The sequence below is a fragment of the Heteronotia binoei genome, chromosome 17, assembly GCF_032191835.1.
Source record: "Heteronotia binoei isolate CCM8104 ecotype False Entrance Well chromosome 17, APGP_CSIRO_Hbin_v1, whole genome shotgun sequence".
In the NCBI taxonomy this organism is placed as follows: domain Eukaryota; kingdom Metazoa; phylum Chordata; class Lepidosauria; order Squamata; family Gekkonidae; genus Heteronotia; species Heteronotia binoei.
In genome coordinates this window covers 26,346,482-26,371,935 of record NC_083239.1, presented here as the reverse complement: position 1 = coordinate 26,371,935, position 25,454 = coordinate 26,346,482, and the positions used below count along the sequence as shown (strand labels likewise).

Below are 25,454 nucleotides of genomic sequence, written 5' to 3'. Positions count from 1 at the left end.
GGTCCATACATAAGCCCCGAACATATGGACAGGAAAATCAGAAGGTTACAAATGGTTTTTAAAGCATCTGTGCCTACTCATGAACCCATAGGTTGCTATCTGCTGTACTCAATAGGCCGGCGTTCCTGGGAAGAGCCTGCTTTGTGATCCACCATTGTTGAGGCACCTCCATTTGACCTCACTGAAGGGCACGCCATAATGCTTTGGCATGGCCTTCTGGCACAGCAGAAAGCGCAATTAAGTTGCAGACAACCTATGGGTGACCGCACAGAGTTTTCAAGGCAAGAGAAAAACCGAGGTAGTTTGCTATTGCTTGCCTTTGTGTAGCAAGTTGCAGCCCTGGACTTAAGAACATAAGAGGAGCCCTGCAAGATCAGTCCAATGGTGCATCTAGTCCAGCCTCCTGTCTCACACAGCGGCCAAGCAGTTCCTCCGGATGATCAACAACAGGGCATAGAGGCCGAGGCCTTCCCCAATGTTGCCTCCTGGCTCTGGGATTCAGAGGATTAGTGCCTCTGAATGTGGAGGTTTCCTTCAGTCACCATGGCTAGAAGCCATTGATAGACTTATCCTCCATAAACCTGTTTTCCTTTGAAAGCTGTTTATTCCCGTGACCATCACTACATCCTCTGGCAATGAATTCCACATTTTAATCACTCCCTGTGATGATACTACCTTGTTAGTCTCCCATCCAAGTCCTAACCAGGGCTGACCCTGCTTAGCTTCTGAGATCTGATGAGACTGGGCTAACATGGGCATTGACATGCACAGCAAGACAAAACAAAATAGGAGTTCACTGGTCCCTTAAAGACTAACAAGAAGTTAGCCTTTAAGCTGTCACTGAACTTTCATTCAGTTTGGTGTCGTGGTTAAGTGCGCAGACTCTAATCTGGAAGAACCAGGTTTGACTCCCCACTCCTCCACATGCAGCTGCTGGTGTGTCCCCGGTTCAGCCACAAATTCTCAGCAGAGCTGTTCTCTCAAGAGCAGTTCTCTCAGAGCTCTCTCAGCCCTACCTACCTCACAGGGTGTCTGTTGTGGGGAGAGGAAGGGAAAGGAGATTGTAAGCCACTCTGAGATTCCAAGTGTAGGGCAGGGTATAAATCCAATCCCCCCCCACCACCACTCCTTTGCTATGACAGACCAACATGGCTACCCCTTTGCAATCACAACACAAGGCAGTCTGATAGCTTGATCTAGAGTGGAACAGGTACATATGGAAGCCAACCACTGCTCTGATTAAAAATGACTTGTCAAAACATGTCCATAAGTTGCCATGAAGACCTAAACGGAAGAAAGATAAGATGGAGATATTGGAAACAAGTAAATACTGAGGTCGAGTCTGCCAAAATGGGCTCAGGAAAAAAACTCACGCCACACTAAGTGTGCTAGTTGGCACTTTGGAAAGTGTCTCTTGGACAATGGAGCATATAGCCCAGCATATTCAATCAGGACTTCAATCAAGTCTTTTCATGTCCTGATGGCAACTAACAAACCTACAGAGGAAGCCCTTTACCCTTGACAATTCAGTTCCCTTTGAAGCTTTAAATCATACTCATGCTTTCTGGAAATCTCTCCTCCAGCCAAATGACCTCTCTCTGGTTAATTGAAGCAGGTCATTGATTATTTTATTCCCTCCACTTTTGTTCTCTCTTTTAACCTGAAAACCAGCATTATGGCTAGTGCTCATTTGCATAACGCTCTCTGGCCAGTCGCATTGTATGGACAAATGGATTCTGCACAAATGCGCCTGCAATAAATGCGGCTCCATTGTATGGGGAGATGTGATCTGAAAGCCAGAACAGCTGTCCACCTCAAGATAGGATAACAATTCCAGAATGTGGAGTTTGCAGTGGTCCTGGGTCTTTCCCTTGGAGCCTGTGCTATTCCAAAACTAAAGAAGGGATGACCAGAACATATCAAAGGCGACTCTAGGAATATATACATCTCTCACCCTCTCCAGAAAGTGAATGCCAGTATGGTTATAATGGTTTAAGCAGCGCTTTTTTGTTGCAGGAACTCCTCTGCATATTAGGCTACACCCCCCCCTAAGAGCTTACAGTAGACCCTGCACTAAGAGACCAGTAAGCTTTTGGAGGACTGGCTACATCAGGGAATGCAGCCTATTATGCAAAGGCGTTCCTGCTACAAAAAAAAGCCCTGGGTTTAAGTACACACATCTGTGTCGCTTGCTGGGTGACCAGCCCATCAATCAAGTAGAAGGGGCTAGGAAAGATCCTCCTGGCTTGAGAGCCTGCCCATCACCATAGACAACACTGAGCCAGATGCACAGACAGTCTGACTCAGCACAGGGCAGCTTCACTGGCAAAGCTGCAAATTACCTGTTTCCTCTCCATCTTAGGTGGAAAAGGCCTCCATACACGCTCCCTTCCCAATCAGTGACATATAAAACAGGCCTCATAGAATGCAGGGGAGAAGATCCAGCTTCCTCTGGTCCCAGAAGGGGGACTTTTCATTATCTCTTGGAAGAAGCTCCGTGACATGTGACAGAGCCAAGAGTTGTTGAAAGGAAGAATAATGTTCATTATCAGCTCCCTCTGCTCGGCTCCCCTCACCAATTTTTAGATTTTTGGCATGTGCTCCTGAGCAAGGAAAACGGTGGCAGCTTTCACCTTAGACCCTGCTGACTTCTCCTCCTCCCTGCTCTTTTGTTAGACATATTTACAATAACGCAGTGTGTCATTTTCACTTGTGCACTCGCTAGGAACTTCTATGCATAATGGATTTTATTTCTGCCAGCTTGGAAAGCAAAGGGAAAGGGCGGTGGGTGTGGGGGGGAGAGAATGAATCCTTCAAGAAGCACTTGCTGAATTTACGTCTCTGAACTTGTCTTCATCAGCAGACAAAGGGAAAAAACAAATGCAACAGAGTTAGAGAAAAGGGGATGGGGGGTGGGGAGGGTTATGACACAAACTGGGCAAACAATTTGAAACCAAAATCCAAATGCACAAAAATAGCAATGAAAATTCTAGTGTGAAATGCCCACTTGAATTGTAATTTGACCCCAAATGTCAAGCAACATCTTTAAACACTTTACATAACGCAAGACGAGCCCTGCTGGATCAGACCACTGGCCCACCTAGTCCTGTCTCACACAGTGGCTAACCAGTTCCTCCAGAGGACCAACAACAGGGCACAGAGCCTGAGGCCTTCCCCTGATGCTGTCTCCTGGCACCAGGGTAAAGTTGCTAGGTCTCCTCAGCACACTAGAGTGGGTTGGAGAGTTTGAGTTCCTAGTTCCAGACTGGGAAACATCTGGAGATTTGGAGGTGGAGCCTGAGTAGGAGAGGGATCTCAGTAGGAAATGATGTCATAGCATTCATCTTCTAAAGCAGGGGTGTCAAACATGTGGCCCGAGGGCCAAATCAGGCCTCTGGAGGGCTCCTCTCAGGCCCCTGAGCAACTGACTCTTGTCTGCTTCCTTCTCCCTCTCTCTTGCTTCCTTCTGCATCTCAACTTGCTTTGCAAGGCTTGCTCAATTGCATAGGAGCTACAGAGTAAAACCTTGATTTTCTCCATTGGTTGAGGCTCCTCCCCCTCCTGGTCCCCTGGGGATGGGGGGGAAGAGCCAGAGCTTCCTTTGCCCAGTTCCCTGGATCCATGGGAGAAATATAAAGAAAGCACCTTTAAGACCAACAAGTGCTCATGTTTTAATTTAAAAAAAAACAAAAAACTTTAGTTGTGTTTGTCTGTGTTCTTTAAAAAGTTTATATCTCTGCTACCTAACCTTAAATAGGTACACACATGGCCCGTCCCAGGCTGGCCCAACAAGGTCTCATTTATGTCAGATGGCCCTCATAACAAATGAGTTTGACACCCCTGTTCTAAAGCATCCCCTTTCTCCAGGGGAACTGATCTCTGTAGTCTGGAGATGAGCTGTAATTCCAGGGGATTCCCAAATAGGCTGACATCCCTATTCCAAAAAACCAAGATCCATTCCCCTGGAGAAAATGGCTGCCTCTGGACGATTGTCTGCTACTGAATCTGGAGGTTCCCCTCAGTCACCATGTCTAGTAGCCACTGATTGATCTATCCTCCTGGAATCTGTCTAATCCCCCTTTTAAAGCTGTGCCTGTGGCCATCACTACATCATCTGGCAGTAAATTTCATATTTTAATCTAGGGTTGCCAGGTGCTGGAAAATCCCTGGGGACTTTGGGAGCGGATCTGGAAGAAGGTTTGGGGAGGGGAGTGGCCTCAGCATGGTCCAAAGCCATAGAGCCCACCCTTCCAAGCAGCCATATTTTCCAAGGGAGCTGATCTCTGCCAGTTGGAGATGAGTTGCAAAAGCGGGAGATCTCCAGGCCACACCTGGCAACCCTGTTTTAATCACTCGCTGTTCAACGTTTTAATCATCATATTAAAAAAAAGTGGCATAGAGTGTTTGCATTTGGGTCACTAGCACTTTGTGCACAGGAATTCTCGCACTGCCACATGGGAACAGTGGTCCATGAGAAAGTGGAGACGCAGCTACACCATGTATATATCAGACCTCACATTATGTTTGCATATACATACATTGCAGCAAGACAGAAGAAGCACAGGGTGGTTCTATGATGTAAGGCCACAATGCACATAGATCCAAGAGGTACATGAGTCACATTGCTAGGCAATGAGGTCCGATCATAGTGTGTAATTAACGGGATTTAAATGTGGATCACTTAGGTAAAGAAGCTGAGCAATTAATCAGAATTTAACTGCAGTCTTCAAGGAGCAATTAATTGCAGTTTCTTTGTTTGGTCATCGGATAACACGTTCTGTCTCCATAGTACGTAGAATTATAGCAATGTGTACATATCAGACAGCTTCTGGGTAACCTTTGGAAGGTTTCTCTGTACAGTTTGGATTTAAATAACAAGCCTTCTTTAAGGCCTACTGTTTGGTCCCAGCCCTGTAATCCCATGACAGCTTTGTAGCCTGAATATGAACACTTGAAGCTGTTGTGCAAATCTGTAAATCTGAATGTCCTTGGCCAATAAAAGACATACATCTGGAGTCCAGGTGAAGGAGGAAGGGGAAAAATAGTTCATTGCAATGAACTGAGAACAGAGCTAGGCCAAAGCCGACAATACCAAGCTGTTCCAACTTCTTTCAAAATGGTTACAATCTTATATACCCTTGATGACTTGTTGGCACATGCTAGCATATACACACAAATTGGCTGCAACATCCAGCATAGTTTCATCACCAGCGTCAGCTGCACCCTACTGATAACACTCTGCCAAATTGGCAAGAGCTCATTGGACAAAATCTATGTCACAGAAAGAAAGTCTACTTTGCATGTGCCTTGACCAGATAAAACCAGTTTGGGCTATAAAATTCCCCTACTTGTGTAAAAATCCCACCCCCCACGGAGAACAGTTCATTCTTAGTCCTACACACACACTGCTGGTTTTCCTATGCTAAGGAGGTCATTTTGATAAATGGAATTTGAAAAATCGAATAGAACAGTAGTATAATTGAGTGGTTCAGATCCTTAGGATTGGCAGTGATCCTTAGGATTGGCAGTGCAAACTTCCCAATCCCCAAGTCCCAGTGGGGGATCCCCTGGTTTTACAGGCTTCCCCCCAGCCCCAGCCAGCTGGCCGGCATGGGGGAAGCCCCACCCCCACTTACCTCTAGATCTCTGGCAGGTTTAGAAACCTGCAAACAGGTCCCCTCTCAAAATGCCTGTGTGTGTGTGTGCCTTTAAAGTTGAGCAGGAAGCAGGGAGTACTTCATGGGGAAGGGTCAATAGCAGAAGCTCTTCAAAGCACAGCCCTTTCGTTTGTTTTGCTTTCATTTTAGAGCAAGTAAGTGGATGGGTATGAGTGTGTGTGAGACAGAGAGCAGCGTAGCTAGGGCTGCCAATCCCCAGGTGGAGACAGGGGATTCCCCGGTTTGGAAACCCTTCCCCCCTTCAGGATCATCAGAAAGTGGAGGGAGGTGAGGGAAATGTCTGCTGGGAACTCTATTATTCCATATGGAGTATTATTTCCATAGGAAATAATGGAGAATTGATCCGCAGGTATCTGGGGCTCTGGCGGGGTTTCTTTTTTTTGAGGTAAAGGCACCAAACTTTCAGTATAGCATCCAGTGCCTCTCCCCAAAATACCCCCCCAAATTTCAAAAAGATTGGACCAGAGGGTTCAATTCTACGAGCCCCAAAAGAAGGTGCCCCTATCCTTCATTATTTCCTATGGAAGGAAGGCATTTTAAAAGGTGTGCTGTCCCTTTAAATGAGATGGCCAGAACTCTCTTGGAGTTCAATTATGCTTGTCACATCCTTGCTCCTGGCTCCACTCCCAATGTCTCCTGGCTCCACCCCCAAAGTCCCCAGATGTTTCTTGAATTGGACTTGGCAACCCTACTTGCCACTGGAAAGATTTTTTTAAAAAAATCCTAAAGCTACCCCTTTCTACTTCCAAATTGTACCTGGAAGTGACTTGGAAACATTGGTGACATTTCTGACATCATCCCCACCCATCCCTGTGTCCCTGTTTCCAGGTTTTCTGCCAGCTGACAACCTTCAGGTGTTAGCTGCAGATCTCCTGGGATTACAATTGATGTCCAAGTGACAGAGATCAGGTACCCTGGAGAAAATGGCCGCTTTGTAAGATGAACTTTTTGGTACTGTACCCAATTAAGTCCCTTTCCTTCACAAACCTTTCCCTCCACAGGCTCCACCCCCCAAAATATCTACATATTTCCCAACCCACAGCTGGCAAACCTAGTCCAGAAGCTTCTTTATAAGAAGGATAAGACTGTAGTCTATTCTCCAATTCTCAGAGCTCTTTCAGCCCCACCTACCTCACAGGGTGTCTGTTGTGGGGAGAAGGGAAGGTACTCCACTCTGAAACTCCTTTAGGTAGTGAAGAGTGGGGTAGAAAAACCAGCTCTTCTTCTATTTTTATAATTACATTTTCTGCCCAATACCCTTTTTTTTTGTTTTGCATTGCTTTTCTATAATCCTTGCTGTATTGCATTGATCACTGGATGCCTTATGCTATCTGATTACATTGTTTTATATTGTGTCATCTGTGTTGCATTTCAGCAAGAAGCAGATGTTTGTGGAACTACTATATTTACTTGCCTCCCCCAGGGCTCCTACAAAGAAAAACAGGATTGTCCTAAATTTGTATCCTACAAGTTATAGAGATGTGTAGTAATACAAAGAATCCCCTTTTTGTGCAGACCTTTTTAAAAGGGGGGGCAGGCATCTTACAGCCTTTTTGTAAACATTATATGTTAACAAAACAAAATCATATTTGCAAATATGGGTGTTAGTATAGAAGTAACTTGGGAGGAAAAGGTAATCCCTCCCCTATGCTCCAAAGTGGTACAATCCATTACCTTAGGAACCTGGAGATCTCACAGAAGTACAACTGATCTCTAGACACCAGAGAACAGTTCCCCTGGATAAAATGGCTGCTTTGGAGGGTGGACTTTATTGCATTATACTTCACTGAGGTCTTTCGACTTCCAAAACCCTGCCCTCCTCAGGCTCTGCCCCCAACTCTCCAGAGCTGGCAACCCTACATTGCCCCCTCATTTGCCCACACATGTGAGCCAGGTTTAATCTGGAAGCACGCTTACGTCAGTTAAGGCCGCATTGATGTAGTTGTTGCTGTCTCCATCCATGGAGATGAGGAAGGGGAGGCACCGGTCTGGAGGCAGGACATCCATGCTACGATTCTTCTCCCGATTGCGTGGCAGAAGAGCGATGCTGCACTCCTCCACGTCCAGGTGGGGTGTTACAGAATTCAGAGTCTGCTGGACACAAGGAAACCAGGCTAGGTAGCATCATGCGATTCCACAGACAAAAGAGACTTTCTGCTTATGTGATCTTTGTAAGGAAATCCCACTGTGTTCAATACAGCTCATTCCCTGGGAAACATGTACAAGATGGACTGTGATTTTTTTTTAGGGCCAGAACAGCAGGGAACCTTTTATACACTCTATGATGTTCATGTCTGTTGGCCAAGGTAAATACAATGTGGTATAGTGGTTAGTGTGTCAAATAAAGATCTGGAAGACCTGGGTTCAAATCCCAGCCTGAGGCATGAAGATTGGTAGGAGATCTTTGGCCAGTCACACACTCTTAGTCTAACCTGAGGCAGTGTGGTTTTAAGGATAAAATGAAGACAGGAGATGAGGAGAACCATGTATGCAGCTCTGAACTCTTCAGAAGAAGAGATAAAAATGGACTTGACAGACCAACAGTCCCCACATTTTTGAGTCTTTGGGCTTCTCTGGAATTCTGACACAGGGCCATGGACACAACCACAAAATGGCTGCTGGGGAGGTGGAGCCACACACACACATAATAAGCCCAAGTGAAGGGGAGAAGAACAGTAATTAAGACTGGGGAAGAGGAGTGAATGAGAATAAAACAAGCACTGCAGTGGCAGCTGCCATGGAAACAATATTTTAATAATCTGAATAGCCAATCATCTTTAGTGGCAAGTCAGAAGCTCTCCTGGGCAAAAGCATAGAACCCTCTCACCTCCTCTATGAATGATTTTGAACTTGTCATCCTTTCTGCTTGGATTTCACACTTCCATTGTGCCTCCCCTACTTCTACATTTGGAGGTGTCCTTAGTTTCATCTCCTCCTTTGCTTCCATGTGCTCACCTGGAACTCCTCCCGCAACTGTGACGAGTTGCTCTGTGGATCTATCCTCACCATCTCTTTGTATGTAGGCTTGAACTCACTGACGGGGATACTGGTCTCCCCACAGAGGCAGGCTTCCAAAATGGCATCATGGATGAAGACGTACTGCTCCTGGCATGAAGAAAGCTGCAAGGTTAGCTTAGAAATATCTAGGGAGCATGAAGCTAGAGAAAACTGGGATGGGAGGCTTCTTTTTCTGTATCTATTAACCAGATTTAAATATCCCACAATCAAGTTACTCCTGTGCACACAATTGCCAGGGAACCAGGAGAGAATCACAGGCCCAGAAGAGAACAATCTTCTCACCTTGAGGGATAGCTGGGGTTAGATCCAGATTAATTTTTCTGCTAACTGAAGGCACTTTCATCAGTGGAACAGACCTTTCCTGCCTCCTGCTGCAGTCCACTGATCTCCCTCAAATTCTGCTCCTTGGGGACAGGAGACCCTCAGAATTGCATGACGGGCAAATCAAGGCTTTGCATCAGAAAGAGAGAACATGTAAGAATTACACCTCCTCTTCCATTACCAGAAAAGTTAGCCTGGATCCAGCCTACAGCCCAGTATAGCTGGATTGCTAGGGATGGAGGGAAATTCAGGCGTTCAAGGTACACTGAAGGCACGTGATGCTCTAACCATGCTGAAACTGTGCAGGTTTTGACTAATACAGGGGAGACTCCCTGGGAACCCTAATGCTTTCTGGAGTTCCATGGAAGAATAGTGGGAAAGAACTGTAAATAAATAAGTACTGTGGATCAGGCAGGATTCCCAAGAGACCGATGTGGTGAAGAAGAGTCTGATTTATTAGGGGCCTTAATGGGGTAGGGGAAGGGCACTAACAAGAGGTGACACTGATGTTCTCCATTTTAGTAATTCACTGGATGTTTCTTTGAGACAGCCAGCATGGTGAAATGGTTAGGATGAGGAACTAGGATCTGAGAGACTCACGTCTCTCAAATTGAGTAAACCAATGAACCCATCCCTATTCTGCACCTGTATACAGTAGCTCCAGCCAGAAGTCAAGATGAACACTCTGACCACTATCCTATATGGGCAGTCAGCCACTAACTGTACTTTGCCACACAGGTTGGCAATCATTATACCCCCAAACAGACCTACAAAAGCCAACTATATACAATCATGAAGTCATCATGAATGCCACACAAAATCAGCTGGTGGAAAATAACTGTTAATCAATCCTAAAGTAAGAACATACAAAGAGCCCTGCTGGTCAGACTACTGGTTCATCTAGTCTCACATTCGGTTCCACACAGCAGCCAACCGTTACATGCAGAAGGTTCCTGGTTCAATTAACTGGCTTCTCCAGTTTTGTTTTGTTTTTTAATCAAGTAGTAGGTGATGTGGAAGACCTCTGCTTGAGTCCCTAGAAAGCCAGTCAATATAGCCAAGACTGAAGAGCATCTGCTTGGCATCTAGAAGGCCCCAGGTTTAGTCCCTGACATCTCCAGTTAAAAGGTTTAGGTAGAAGGGGATGCGAAAGACAACCTGGGGAGCCACTGCCAGTCTGAGCAGACTATACAGACTTCGATGGACCAATGACCTGATTCAGTACAAGGCAACTCCATGTGTGTTCATGTGTGACTTTGACAGACTAACTGGTCTGACTTGGTATAAGGCAATTTCCTGGTTTTTTCTGTCAGGCACCTAGCCAACAGCATCTTGCTCCCTCTCCTGCTCAGAACCCAAAACACATCTGTTATCAGCACCATCCCACCCCTGCCCTACCTCTGTCTGGATCATGTTGATTCTCCGCGAGCACAGCGTCTTCACACAATTGTAAATGTCCACGACTCCTTCGCACTCCGCCATGTCCAGCATCACATCGAGGACAATGTAACAGCCAGTCCTTCCAGTGCCAGCGCTACAGGGAGTTGGGAGTTGTGGGAATAATATGGCAAGTTACTCAACAGTCCTCCAGGCCTACTGTACATCCCAGTGACACCTCCAGACCTCTGCTCCTCTGCCTTTAACAGACACTGCAAACACTGGTATCTTTCTGGGAGATGGAAACCTCAAGTCCCAGTTTCTGCAATTCAAGTTGCTATTAAAGGTCAGGCCAGGGGGTGATTTTCTGATCAGCCTTCTCCCAGGCTGGGAGAGCCAGTTTGCTGTAGTGGTTAAGTGTGTGGACTCTTATCTGGGAGAACTGGGTTTGATTCTCCACTCCTCCACTTACAGCTGCTGGAATGGCCTTGGGTCAGTCATAGCTCTTGCAAAGGCTGTCCTCGAAAGGGCAGCTGCCATGAGAGCCCTCTCAGCCCCACCCACCTCACAGGGTGTCTGTTGTGGGGGGAGAACATATAAGAGACTGTAAGCCGCTCTGAGTCTCTGATTCAGAGAGAAGGGCAGGTATAAATCTACAGTCTTCATCTTCTTCTTCCGTCATGGCCCCCACCTTATGGAACAGCCTTGCCTGAAGAGATCAGGAAGGCACCCACTCTCCTTGCTTTCTGGAAATGATGCAAAACTGAATTATTCAAGAAAGCTTTTTTCTGCAGGCAACAGAATTGCAACTGTACCAAATGATTCACAAATTTACTTGGAAAAAGCATTAGGGACTGTGGTGTATACTACTGTGTATAGCTGGCTGAAACTAGGATCCTACAAGGGAATTTGGCATCATGTTATGTGTCATGTTAACACTTTTGCTTTGCTTCAGTTCTATTTTTTAAACTTCTATTTGGTTCTACAACCCTAATCCTACTGTACTGTTTATTAAATGTTCCATCTGTCGATCATATTGACTCACTCTGTGTAATCTGCCTTGGATCCAAGTGAAAGAGGCAGACTGTAAATATATACATAAATAAGTGAAATAAATAAAATTCTCTTGGCCTACAGTTTCCAACGCATAGACTGGGTATCTTTCACACATATATTCTTTGCCAAGACCCGCTGTGAGCCGAGCATTGAAGGGATGGGTGACAGAGTGCTGGGCAAACAACAAGACTACACCATGTATGGGTAAAAACAGGCCACAACTTTTACTGATTACAGCTGGAAAGGTTTGGCTTGGTGTGGAGAAACCTCCCTCCCCACTCTGAGTTTTAAAAGTGGTTTCCCCTCCTCCTCTCTGGGAGTGGCAGGGAGCCAGTACAATTGCCTGCTAGATTACATCTATACGTATGCTAATGGCCCTGATAGTAGAAACACCTAAGGAATGAGGTCTCCTGGAGATTTCCCAGAATGCCTTCCAGGAGAGTTCCCAGGATGCACCTGTGACCTGAGCAGACCAGGTTAAGTGAATGGAAGGAATGATGTAAAGGGGGTGGAGACACAGTTTTGATAAAAGCCCTTGCTCCAGGGAGGAAGGCTCACGTGGTGCTGATTCTTCAAAGGGAACAGACTTCCAAGTGATAGTTAGCCATGGTGGCCATCTTTTGCTGACCATGTGGTCTCCCAGGTATTGGGATATAGATAGGAACCTGGTAACTTTTTTAAGATCGCTAGTGCCTGCCCTATTTTAACATCAGTTAAGGTATGTCTAGAAAAGGGAATCAGCACCGTGTTGAAGCAAGCTTGTTATGCGAGAAAGAGATGAAAGAGGATTGTGTTTATGACCAATTTTCTTTTGAAAGCCATTTGCTGATCTAGTGCTGTGCTTAAGTATGCTTGTAAACATTTTATTTCTAACAAATCCTTTTTGACTTTGGATGTTGATCATAAGTCTCTGTACCACATAGATCCTCCACCATCTTGGGCATGGTACTGCAGGAGGGACCCCCAGAAAGAAGGGAAGCAGTCCGTGTGCACATGACTATTTCCTAGGGTAGCCCAAAGTAGTATTTGGTCCTGGAATAACCAGCCACTGAGTTGCAGGAGACACTGAGGCCAGGCCTCAGAACTAGGAAGGGGGACTGGGAGTCCTGACCCTCCTAGTGGGAAATCCCTAAAATAAGCAGGGGATGGCAGACAGTACCCTCGTGAAAGGAAGTCGTAAACCCCTCCAGGAGTTGGCAATGCCTAAGAGCGGGTGGGCAGAGCAGGACCGGCAAGTCAAAGCGGGCCCGTTCTGCCACACTTGGCATAGGGAAATGGATCCAAGGCATCATGACCCAGCTGCCGCTTGATGTGAAACCCCACCCATCAGCAGTGTTTCCTTTAAGGTGAGTTAGTGTGAGCTAGTTCACAGTTTTTTAGCCTCCAGCTCACACATTTTTGTCTTAGCTCAGGAAGAATGGCCCCAGAGCAAACCGATTTATGCAGTAGCTCACAACTTTAATGCCAGGAGCTCACAAAGTAGAATTTTTGGTCACAAGACTCCACAACACACCTGATGGAGAAAACCTAGGATGGCAGCAATATGGGAGCACCTGGACACAGGCAACAGGCCACCCGGGGTGGGGGTGGTGAAACCAGCAGCCCCTGAGCTGGACATACTTCTTTAGCATATGCCCCCAAGGCACCTTTATGGAGCCACACCTGGGATACTGAGCACACAAGCCCCATCTTCCCCCCAAAGAGATCCACCCCAATGCCAAAACTGCCTGTGAGTTGTGACAATGGTAAAAGAGAATGTGACAAGTGACAAAGAAAACAAAAACACAGCACAACCAGCCTTCACTCTCACAGACAGTAACACATCTGTTTCTAACATCACCTCCAGATTTAGTTAATTCACCTCCCCTTTCTCACATAACAAGCTTGCTTCAACACGGTGCTGATCCCAGATTTTCCTCCGCATCGGAGGATCCCTCCGTCAAAGCCAGTGCAAAATCCCTAACGCAGCAAGAGCAGAACCACATCTCCCCGCCTTTTCATTGAAGCTTTAAACACTCAAACATACTAATTTCTGGGACTGATGAATCACTCACTGTGATTATCAATGATTACAGGCTGGGGAAACTAATCACACTTGTTGTCTCTGATGAATGAATACTGATGAAGCCATTGACAAGGGGGAGGGGAGAGAGAGGGAAATCCACCAGCTTTCATTCATCAGTTCTTCCTTACTTATCCAGCCTGGGAAGAATCATAATGCAGGCTGAAAAAAGCATGGCTGGCTGTGCAAAGAACAGAGATTCAGCAAAGAACAGAGAACCAGCCGTTCTGGTGTCACTCACAGCCAGGCATTGTAAAGTAAGAGGAGAGGGGAGGGGTTCTTTATAAGATCGAAAAATAATAATAGTGAAGAAGCCCAGGTGCAAGGGCATGAGAGCAATGTTATGATTCATGGTGTCCCGCCATCTTGGCAAACAGCCAGTGGGACGTATCAGGATGAGCCACTATAATGTGCACGATGGCAAATGAGGCAGAGGTAGTCAATTGGGAGCATGAAGCCAGCAGAACAGCATGGTATTGCTTGCAAAAGAAATCCAGAGAATCTCTTGTTGTACTATTAAGGGGTTACAGGTGACCTCAAAATAGGTCTTGAGGCCAAGCAGGTCTGGAGAGGCGACACACACATTCCCCAAATAAATAATAATGAGTGGTCCTGAGATTAAAATAGGGGAGGGGTGGAGATTCTGGACAATCAGGCAAGAGGACTCTGGGTGCCTGAGAGTCTTCATCCCCTACCTGCTCAGAAAGAACACTCTGGCAAGGAGAAGATTCACCCAGCTCCAGCTATTGTCTGGAGGATGAGAAGATGCTGAGAGCTTGCATCATCCCACCCTGCTGGAGAGAGATGTTGCTAAGATGCAGAAGGGAAGGGCATTTTGGCCACTGTCACCCCTAGAGGACTAAGGACTGCAAGGTAGTTGCACCAGATCCACCCAAGCACAAACACCAAAATGGGAAGATTGGCCTGGCCCCAGCTGGGCAGGTATTCTAGCTTTGTTCTGATACTTCCAAATTGATTGTTCCTTTTTTACTCTGCTTGATTTCCTTTATGTATATTGTCCCTCTTGTTTGCGAGCCTCAGGTCAGGGACCTGTTTCTCTCCATTAACACGACCCACTGTGGGAGACAGCTGCCTAAAGAGCAGTGGTTTGTTTTGTTTGTTTGTTTTTTAAGTTGAGAAATTACGTTATTGTTCTGATGTTGCTGCTGTTTTTTTACTTGTGAGCTGTCTCCAGCAGCTCTCTGGAGAGGCAGCAGATGAATTCTCTAAGTAAAATAAAATGAAACATGCATTTAACAGATTGCATGAACTCTGGCAACACTCACTGGAAAAAGTAAGCTCAAAAAATTGTCCACTTTTTCATTGTAAGTGAGGATTGGAAAACCACCTTAGCTGGGGATTTTTTTTGTAGCAGAAACTCCTTTGCATATTAGGCCACACACCCCTGATGTAGCCAATCCTTCAAGAGTTTATAGGGCTCTTATTACAGGGCCTACTGTAAGCTCTTGGAGGATTAGCTACACCAGGGGTGTGTGGTCTAATATGCAAAGGAGTTCCAGTTACTAAAAAAGTCCTGATCTTAACCATTGCTAAATATTCAGCTGCAGTGATTGCCTGTAAGAGGGTTGGACTTTGATCTGCCCGAGACCTTTGAGTTAGAAGAACAGTAATAACGCTAGGAAAAGTTGAAGGGAGCAGGAAAAAAGGAGGACCCAATGTGAGATGGAGTGACCCAATAAAGAAATCCAACTCATGTTGGGCCTTCTTCTTTTCCTGCTGCCTTCAACTTTCCTAGCATTATTCTCTTTCTTCTTATCTTACTGTTCTTCTAACTCAAAGGCCCTGAACAGATCAAAGTCTAGTCCTCTTACAGGCAGTCGCCAAAGCGGAATATTTAGTGACAGTTAAGGTGGTTTTGGAGGGCATCAATTTTGGAAGTCTGGGTTTTTTAAGGTACAATTGCAAAAAAGTCCAAATTGTTATATATTGCCCTACAACCCTGTCCTCTGCTGCCATTAGAAATCTCACAATCCCCTGCTCAGGCTGCTGATGTTATATTTCCATGCCCACCTTTGGCTAAAACCTCACTGTGCTGAAAAATAAGAGGAGTTCAGAATGCTCGATCCTGCTCCAACCCCCAACCCAAATCCCACAGCCACGTAATGTGAACACAGAACAGCCACTTGTTTTCCTACTCCCTGCAGCAGGGTGGGGTCAGATTTGTCGGTGTTGTATGCATGTAGATGCAGAAAAGAGACATGGTAGTGTTTTTATAGGAGCCCCGTGGCACAGAGTGGTAAAGCTGCAGAACTGCAGTCCAAGCTCTGCTCACGACCTGAGTTCAATTCTGGCAGAAGCTGGGTTCAGGTAGCTGGCTCATGGTTGACTTAGCCTTCAATCCTTCCAAGGTTGGTAAAATGAGTACCCAGCTTGCTGGGGAGAAAGTGTAAATGACTGGGGAAGGCAATGGCAAACCACCTCGTAAAAAGTCTGCTAAGAAAACATTGTTAAAGCAACGTCACCCCCGAATTGGAAATGACTGGTGCTTGCACAGGGGATTACCTTTACCTTTTAGTGTTTTGTTAAGTGAGCCTACTTGTGCAATACAAAGTTTTGAGTATGAAGGTATCTGGCTTTTTAGCCTTTCTTGGATTTGGATTTTTGACCTGTTTATTGTTTATATTTCTGTAAATGGCTCAATGCTGCAATAAATCTTGGACTGACTGACCTATTCATTGACAGTGGCTTGAAAAAGAGTCCAGTCCGAAAGGGAGCTGGCACCCCTGGAGCAACCTGCATCTCTTCAGGACTGTCTGTTCCTAAACAAACCTACCAAACCATTGCAATCATTTTAGCAGCCCTGCTTTGGGTACCCTGGTCATTTGAGGCTAGAGAGGTGGCAACTCAACAAAAGGTCTTTCCAATCATGGCACCAAAAATATGGAATCCCCTCCCTAGGGAGATTTATTTGTTCCCCTCAATTATTGTCTTCTATTATTGAGTATAAACAATTTTTATTAGTAACATATGGTAGTAGAACTATATCTACAACTTATAAAAAGCTTAAGATTAAAAAAAAAACATCATTCTACCCCACATCTTACTTTCCTCCCACCCCTCCCCCCAATAATTGACCCCCGCCAGTGTTATTTAAAAAAAAAAAACAGATATTAAAGGTACCTTTAACTATCAAGAAAAAACAAAAATTGATTAAGAAAAAGATCCCCCCTTCAAAAGTTATATTCTTGTCTTAAAGGTCTTAATCTTCAAAAATTGTCCAATGTCCTTTTATTTTCCACTCTTTTTCTACATATCTTCTGAATTTCTTCCACTCCCGATTAAAAAGTTCTAAATCGCAGTCTCTTAGTTTTCTTGTTAGCTTGTCCATTTCACTCCATGACATAACTTTTATAGTCCAGCCCCATTATTGTCTTCTATTATTGTCTTCTGTTTTGCCTGGCAAGCCCTTACTGATCCTCCTTCTCATTTGTTTAATTTAATAGCACCAGCTAGCCCTATCTTGTCAGATCTTGGCATCTAAGCAGGATTGGTGCTCGTCAGTACCTAAATGGGAAATCACCAAGGAACTCCAGGGCCACTATGCAGAAGTAGGTAATGGCAAACAATCGTTTGCCTTCAAAACCCTATAGGGGAGGGGTGGCCAACGGTAGCTCTCCAGATGTTTTTTGCCTACAACTCCCATCAGTCCCAGCCATTGGCCATGCTGGCTGGAACTGATAGGAGTTGTAGGCAAGAAACATCTGGAGAGCTACCATTGGCCACCCCTGATCTAGGGTCACCACAAGCCAGCTACAGTTTGATGGAATAAAAGCAAAAACAACAACAAAAATCCTTTTGAAGTTTATTTTTAATCTCTTTAAATTGTTGGCTGCCTTGATGTCCCTAATTGGGTGGAAAGGTGGTATTCAAATGCCTTAAATAAGTAAATCTGAAATGCATACAATTTGCCCGTTCTCTCCTTGGTTTTGAACATCTGTTGCCTCTCCCTCTGTCCTGTTGCCCATCAGTCTCCCTAACAACGTTTGAAGGTTGCGGTACAGACATACAGCCTCTGCGCCTGAGCCATAAACCACTAGCTCCTTTACCTGCCTCAACTGTCCTTTTTAAAATGAAGCCAATTTATAGTTTTTATATTTCAATGATAAATATTCCATGAATACTTCTGAGCTTGAGCTACTTGTGTTCTGAATCAAATGATCCCAAGATAGGCTCTTGTTAAACATGGCAGTGGGCGGGATCTCAAGCTGACTTTGAAGGCATTTCCTGGCTGCTGGGCAAAATGGGCCATTTTCAGCATAACATCTATATCAAGGTTTGCTTGCAAATATTCCAGTTTTTTGTGGATTTGAGCCCCTGGGCCCAACTTTCAAGGACTGCATACTTTTCCGAGATTGAGATAAGTGGTGTATTTCACATGCTTCCTTCTTCCCAAAGCCAGAATAGACGGACATCTGTCTGTAAAAGGGAAACTGCATGTGCGTACAGCTGTGATCTGGTTTGGGTCCAAGTGGCATGGAAAGAAGAGATTTGGTCCTTCAATTTTAGCCTGATCTGACTACTTGAAACCATGATACTACCCATGTTTGTATAAGTGTTCCAGTTGGGTTAAAAGATATATATTTTTAAGCCTGTGTCAAAACCATTGTACCATCCTTTTATTAGAGTTTGAATAGGGTAAAAAGGGTATATCTCCCCACTTTACAGCACTAATAGCAGCGTGGGGAGCCCTATTTTGACAAGCAAGACTAAGTGGTAAGGAAAAAAAAACAAACCTCCTGTAGCCACTCTTTACCAATAAAAAAAAACCTGTACTCAAGATCATATCATGGTTTGGCTTGACCTGAAGGTTAAAAGTAAAGTTCTGATAAGTCTTGGAATGGCATTTGCTGTAAGCTAAGCAGGAAGAAAGCTCCCCCCCCCCCTTTTTGTTGTTTTTAAGGGAGTTTATCCAGATCTGATAAATAAGACTGAAACCCATGATTAAGCTTAATCATTGCATAGCATGGTGCTGTCTTGGAATTAAATAATGACAAGAAGTCACCTTGAATAAAGATTTTGTGTGCACGTCTGTGTGTGTGAGGGGGGTGGAGGTTGGTAGCTTAAAGATTAAGCCAAGATCCTGTTTGGTTGGGGGGGGGGCGTTGGGGAGAGTTGAGTCACCATTTAAAAGAACTATTTGTAAATTGCTCTCCCAAGTTAGGTCACTGATAATCTATCTTCTGATATATATGATCATTTACTCTGGTGATGGGTCCTGATCAACTTTCATTTCAAAGTCAGGATTGTCATCCCTGATCTCAGGTGTCTCATAATGTCACATGAGTACTGTGGAGTACTGTACACAATTCCTTTTTTGTTATTGTTCAGTCATACAGTTGAGTCCGACTCTTTCCTATTCTGGTTCTATTCCGGATTTGGGTATTATTTAGTGAGGGCCAAAGCAACTTACATCATTCTCCTCTCCCCCTTTTGGTCTGCACAATAACCCTGTGAGGTAGGTTAGGCTGAAAGTCTGTGACTGGTTCAAAATTAACCAGTCAGCTTTCATAGCAAGAACCCGGGTCTGGCAGACCCTGCTCTGAAGTGCTAATTCCTATGCCACACTGCCTGTCATAGGAGGGATGCTGCTGAACAGTAGCAAGCAGCCAGTCCTAGGGTAGCCAACCTCCAGGTGGAGCCTGACGATCTCCTGGTATCACAACTGAACTCCAGACAACAGATTCTCTCCCCATCCTGAAGAAAATAACTGCTTTGGAGGGTGGACTCTATGGCATTACATTCAGCTGAAAGAACCAACCATTTACTGAAAAAACCAAGCTGGTAGCCACTGCCTAGCAGCTTCCCCAGTGGCCCAATCTTTGTCTGTCCTGGGGCAATGCTGAGGGAAGGAGGGAGTGACAGGAAAGAGGCAGCCTCCATGGTCTCTGAGGAAATATTGTCGGCAGGGCTAGGCCTTGCCACCTTGTCACATTACCACCTTTGTTCCCTGTCACTTTGCCATCTCCCTGCTGCCACTGCCTACTTTCACTTCCGAATGCCACACAGGAATGCAGCTATTGAGTGGTTCACCATACCCACAATGAGTGTGTGACATGATATCACTGGTTAGCACCAAGTTCTGCTAGCATGTGCTCAGTAACTGCTCCAGCATTTCTTTTGCCACCTCCCAGAGTTTTCCAGTAAGTGTTCCACATCCCCTTTCAGCTGTGAGAGCTGGGATAGTCCCTGAGACCCACCAGGCAATGGACTGTAGCTCAATGGAAGAACATTTGCTTTGCATGCGAAGGGTTTCAGGTTCAGTCTCCAGCATCTACAGTGAAAACCAGGCAATGTGAAAGACCGCTTCTGCCTGAGATCCTGGAAGGCTGCTGCCAGTTGGAGCAGACAGTTCTGACCTTGATGAACCAAAGGTCTGATTCAGTATAAAACAGCTTCATATGTCCATACATCCCAGGTTCAGTCCCCAGCACTCCAGTTCAAAGAGGAGGTGATGGGAAAGATCTCAACATGAGACCCTGGGGAGCAACTGCCTGTCAGAGTAGACAATATTGACCTTGACAGACCAATGATTTGACACAGAAGCCCTGTTAACATGTTACAATGAATGCAAGGGCATCCTGCTTTACATACCTACCTGTTTGTAAGAAAGAACAAATGCATGTTCACTTTACAATTGAAACCAGGGACCAGTACCTGGATAAATATGGGCTTTAAATCACACTTGAGCTGTTAACATGTTGAACAAAACATGAAAATTATTCAACTCACATATAAAGGAAAATCAAATGTACATTGTCCATGTGTTCAATGTAACTTGGGAATTATAGCAGAACTACAGTGCCGGTTCTACTATAAGAGACGTTCATGTAATAGGGCTATGGTGGTAGGCTGCTATGCTATGTGCCCTGACCTGGATGACCTAGGCTAGCTCTATGTTGTCAGATCTCAGAAGCTAATAAGCCCTGTTAGTACTTGGATGGTTAGTACTTAGATGGATGGCTGAAGCCCTGATTAGTACTTGGATGGATGACCACCAAGGAAGTGTAAGGTTATTACACAGAGACAGGCAATGGCAAACCACCTCTGTTAGCCTGAAAAACCCCATGAGGTCACCATAAGTTGGCTGTGACTTGATGTCACATTACACTAACAGTATATTTAGGGCTACTATAAGAGGGTTTCATGTAGTAGGGCTATAGCAGTAGGCTACTACACTATGTAGGGCTATTATAGGAAAGCTTCAGGTTTTCACCCTGTTGCCCACAGCTGCAGAGGATACTGTTTGCCACAAAGATCACTTTTCTCCAGTCTTAGTTCTTACCTGCAGTGGATAACAATGGGTCCTGCATCGGGAGGCGTAGAAGCCTTCACTCTGCGGATGAAGGCCAGGAGCCCAGTGGCATGGTAAGGCACCCCATGTTCTGGCCATGATGTGAAGTGGAACTGCTTCACCTCATGCCTTGCAGAATAGCCTCTCTGCAAAAGACAAGGGGGAAAGACAAGGATAGAGTTAGCCCACTCGACTCGGGAGGTGAAGGTCGGCAAGATGCTGATTATAGTTTTTATTGTTTCAATACAAGCATGATTTGTTTGTATTATATTGCTTTTGTACGGTGAAGTCCATTGGTTTGCTTGTATTGTTTGTATTGCATAATTTGTACAGTATTGCCTGTTCTGTTTGTATTGTTTAGTATTGTATTTTAATTGTGACGAAAAGCAGAGGCAGGCTGTGACGTAGAGTGCATTATGATGGAACGTCAGAGGCTCCAGCAGTCTCCTGACTGTCTTTTCCTGTTTAGGACAAAAGTTCCAGTATTTTCCGGCTGATATTTGCTTCTCCAAATACCATGAAGCAAATACCAGCCAGAAAATAGTGGAACTTTTGTCCTAAACAGGAAAGGACTGGTGCTCCAAATAGCAAGTTATTTTGTATTTTGTCTTATGTATGGCTTGAAGTCACAATGCATTGAACTGCAAAGTTAAGTCTTGGCTGATGAAGGTTTGGAAACTGAAACCGGTTCCTTGATTTGATTCTTCTGCTCGGCTCAATCTACATCGTGACTAAGGAAGACGGCTTTTGTATTTGAGACGTCTATTATATACAGCCAGACAGAATGTGTTTCTTCTAATTTGATATGGATGTTTCCCTTTAAGGGTTTTGTTGTTATATTATAAATCACAATTATAGTGCCATAGTTTGCTACTATTTATTTGTCATTGTGAAACTGTGGTTCTTTATTATTCTAACTTAATTCTTGGCATCTTCAGTGAAAAGGATCAGGCAGCAGAGGATGTGAGACCCTGCAGAGCCAATGCTAGTCAGAATATACAATATTGACCTTAGAGAGCCAGACTGGTGCAATGGTTAGAGTGTCAGATTAGAATCTGGGAGGCTCAAGTTCGATTCCCCAGTCTGCCATGGAAGCTTGCTGAAGAACCTTGGGCCAGTAACACACTCTCAATCTAGCCTATTCTACAGCGTTGTTGTGAGGATAAAATGGAGAATAATGTAACACACTTTGAGTCCCCATTGTGGAGGAAGATGTGGTATAAATGAAGTAAGTAAATAAATAAGGAAATGTAATAGACCAAGGGTCTGATTCAGTATAAGACAGCTTTGTGTGATCATGTGAGAATTCCTAAGGAAACAAGTGTGGCTCAATGGTAGCGAAGCTAATCGGCATACAGAAGTTCCCAGGTTCAAGCCATGATATCCACTTTAAAGGATCTCAGGTCGTAGCTAATGTGAAAGATGTAAGATCCTACAGAGCCACTGCCACTCAGAACAAGGCAGCTTCATAGTGAGGGTTGGAACAGTGGCTCAATGGTAGCGTATCTGATTGGCATGCAGAAGGTCCCAGTTTCAATCCCCGGCATCTCCAGTTGAAAGGATCAGGCAGTAGGTGATGTGAAAGACCTCTGCCAGAGTCCCCAGAGAGTGGCTGCCACTCAGAGTAGACAAATACTGACATTGACAGACCAAGGGTTGGACTTGATATAAGCCAGCTTGTTGCATATATGCATTTGGCCTTCAAAGATTATACATCTTTGCAGAGCCAAAATAATGCAGGTTGGAAATGTTTTTAAGTTTCCTTATTAATAGGTTTTGCTGCTTCTTGGTGTTGAACTCCCAGATCCCTGATTAGAAGGCCCTTCCATCGAAGCCTAGAGAGCTGTAGCAAAATGCCTTGAAATGATTACGAGGTAACTAGATCCCCAAGGCTCCTGGGTACTTCACTCGTAACAAGGCTGTGATTTAATGTTTCTCAAGATTAGGGGGGTGAATTACAGTTCTGATGTCCCAAGATACAGTACTGTTCAATAATTGCCATGAAGCTTTCAACTCCCGTCTCGAAGATGGAAATAATTGTCCATTCCCTGGGCAATTACATGGCGCTTAGCCTGAAATTAAACGATCGAGAATGACCACATAAATAAAGGCCTGCTCTGCAGTATTTACTAAGAGAATGTCTTTGGTGAAGTATTTGAAGTCTCAGATGGTAGAAGGACCAGGTTAGCAAAGGCGGGCCTTGGGATGAATGCTGAAGGCCAATTAACGGGTGGTTTTGATTAAACAATACAAAAGGTTGAAAGGGACAAAACAGAATCTTTCCAGCTTGTAAAGGAGAAAAAAATGTCAAGATGACTGCTTATGGCCTTTTTTCAGTGCTGTTATTCTCTCTCTCTCCTTCCTTCTAGGGCTGCCAAGGGATCCTCTGGAAGTGATTTAGGGTAGCTACAGAAATCTCTGGAAACTCTACCATAGAGTTTCTGGTGATTCCTAGAGCAACCCTATGTCACTTCTGGTTTTTTACTAGAAGTTATGCAATGCCACCATCAGTGCTGCGACACCCACAATCCTCCGTCTGGTTGCCAGCCACTGCTTGAAAACCCTATTCTTCTGTTTGTGTTAGATCTCACCTAATTTTTTTCACCAATTCAGCCCTCTTGTGTCAGACCTCTGACTCCACTCCCAGCTACTCCTGAGTACCTCCCCTCATTCCCTCAAAGCAGCGTTTTGGAAGGTATTTCCACCTACAGAGGTGGGAGTGGGAAGGCAGGGAAGTTGAGCTTCTGCAGATGGAAATCCCTTCTGTTAGAGGAGATTTTAGGCCTTGTGAATGGACCACAGTTAGAGGGCTTTTTTTTAAGTCTTTCAACCAAATTCCAGTTTGCATGATGTTAAAAATACAGGCACCTAAGCCAACCAGAGCTGGTATTTTCTCCTCAAACTGAGATTTTAAACCAGTTTGAAATCCTGCTTTGAAGTGGGGTGTACACATGCCCAAGTACATTGTGTTTGGATGTTGCAGCAAATGACAGATTCCCAAATCATATTTGGCACATGGAAGGAGAAGGCAGGAAGCATGCAAAAATTGCAAACATTATCCACTGTGGACAAACAGAGGTTTACCAACATCTGGACATAACCAGGGTTGCACATATGAGCATATTGCACAAGCATATGGTATATCATCTATACATACAACGTGTATAGATATAAAATGTATAAAGCAGATTTACTGACATGCAAACAATACTGAAGAACAGCCATTAGAGCAAGGGAACAGAGCAGTCAAAGGCAGAAACAAACAAACAAAAGATCAACCCAAATCCTGAGTAAAAAAGGAAATTCTTGATCTAGCACCTAAAGCTTGGTCAGCTTATCACTGTTATGAAGCGGGAGTTCCAGATTTAAAGGTCTGCAACCAGGGCTTTTTTGTAGAAAAAGCCCAGCAGGAACTCATTTGCATATTAGGCCACACCCCCTGACATCACCATTGTTTTTAAAAGGGCTTTTTCTACAAACAGCCCAGCAGGAACTGGGCTTTTTGTAGAAAAAAATCCTGCTCAAAAAAAGCCCTGTCTGCAACTAAGTAGGCTCTGTTCTTAATATTGGTGGAGGCACATGAAATATAACCTTGACCTCCAGCTCTCTGTTGAAAGGTGGGAGCACCTGGCCCTTCAGCATTTGCTCTACAGATCAACTCAGCTAAAAGGTAAAGGCAAAGGTAGTCCCCTGTGCAAGCACCAGTCGTTTTCAACTCTGGGGTGATGCTGCTTTCACAACGTTTTCACAGCAGACTTTTTAATGGGGTGGTTTGCAATTGCCTTCCCCAGTCATCTGAACTTTCTCCCCAGCAAGCTGGGTACTCATTTTACCAACCTTGGAAGGATGGAAGGCTGAGTCAACTTGGAGCCAGCTACCTGAACCAGCTTTCGCTGGGATCGAACTCAGGTCATGAGCAGAGGGCTCCAACTGAAATACTGCAGCTTTACCACTCTGTGCCACAGGGCTCTTTCAACTCAGCTACTATTCCCCAAAATATCAGGGAAAGCATTTTGCATAAGCACTTCACATGCTTCTGGGAAAGAAGTTATTTTAGCTCAAATACTGCTGTAACTAGCAGCCTGAATAGCTCAGATTAGCTCAAGCTCTGCATGAAAGCAGAGTAATTGGATGAGAAACCACCAAGAAAGTCCCAACTTGCTATGCAGAGAAAGGCAACGACAAATCACCTTGTCTCATCTCTTGCCTTGAAGATTCCATGAGGGGTTGCCACCAGTTGGTTGCAACTTGATGGAACTTGGTTATTATCGCTAGCTGCCCTCATAGCCCAGACTAGGCTGAGTTCATTAGAGCTTGGGAGCTAGGCTGGGTTGGCTATGTTTAGTGCTTTGATGGGAGACCATCAAGGAAGTCTGGGGTTGCTATGCAGAGGAAGGCAATGGCAATCCACCTCTGCTTCTCGCTTGCCTTGAAAACCCCATGAGGCATCTTCATAAGTTGGTTGTGACTCAATGATGCTTAATTATTATGAACAGTTCCAGGAGACATCAACGAGACAGACCTCATGCACAAACTATTTCCCTATCATGGAAAAACTGTGGCCAGTGTAACATCTCCCAGTGTAAGTGAACAACAACCAATGTGCAGGTAGGACTGGGCTGACTTTCTG

General features: G+C 44.8%; 1 protein-coding gene across 12 annotated transcripts in view; it reads right to left on the bottom strand.

Moving 5' to 3' along the window:
- Positions 1-25,454, bottom strand: part of PTPRU (protein tyrosine phosphatase receptor type U) — a 495,642-nt gene that overhangs the window by 36,897 nt on the left and 433,291 nt on the right. For 6 of the 12 annotated variants that reach the window (XM_060257887.1, XM_060257891.1, XM_060257892.1 and 3 more), the window contains 4 exons: positions 20,816-20,970; positions 10,416-10,551; positions 8,634-8,783; positions 7,596-7,772 (listed from right to left, as the gene is read on the bottom strand). In XM_060257887.1, coding sequence (XP_060113870.1) covers positions 7,596-7,772; positions 8,634-8,783; positions 10,416-10,551; positions 20,816-20,970 — 618 coding nt within the window. The remainder of the gene's footprint in view (positions 1-7,595; positions 7,773-8,633; positions 8,784-10,415; positions 10,552-20,815; positions 20,971-25,454) is intronic. The other 6 variants (XM_060257888.1, XM_060257893.1, XM_060257890.1 and 3 more) reach the window with 1 other exon arrangement.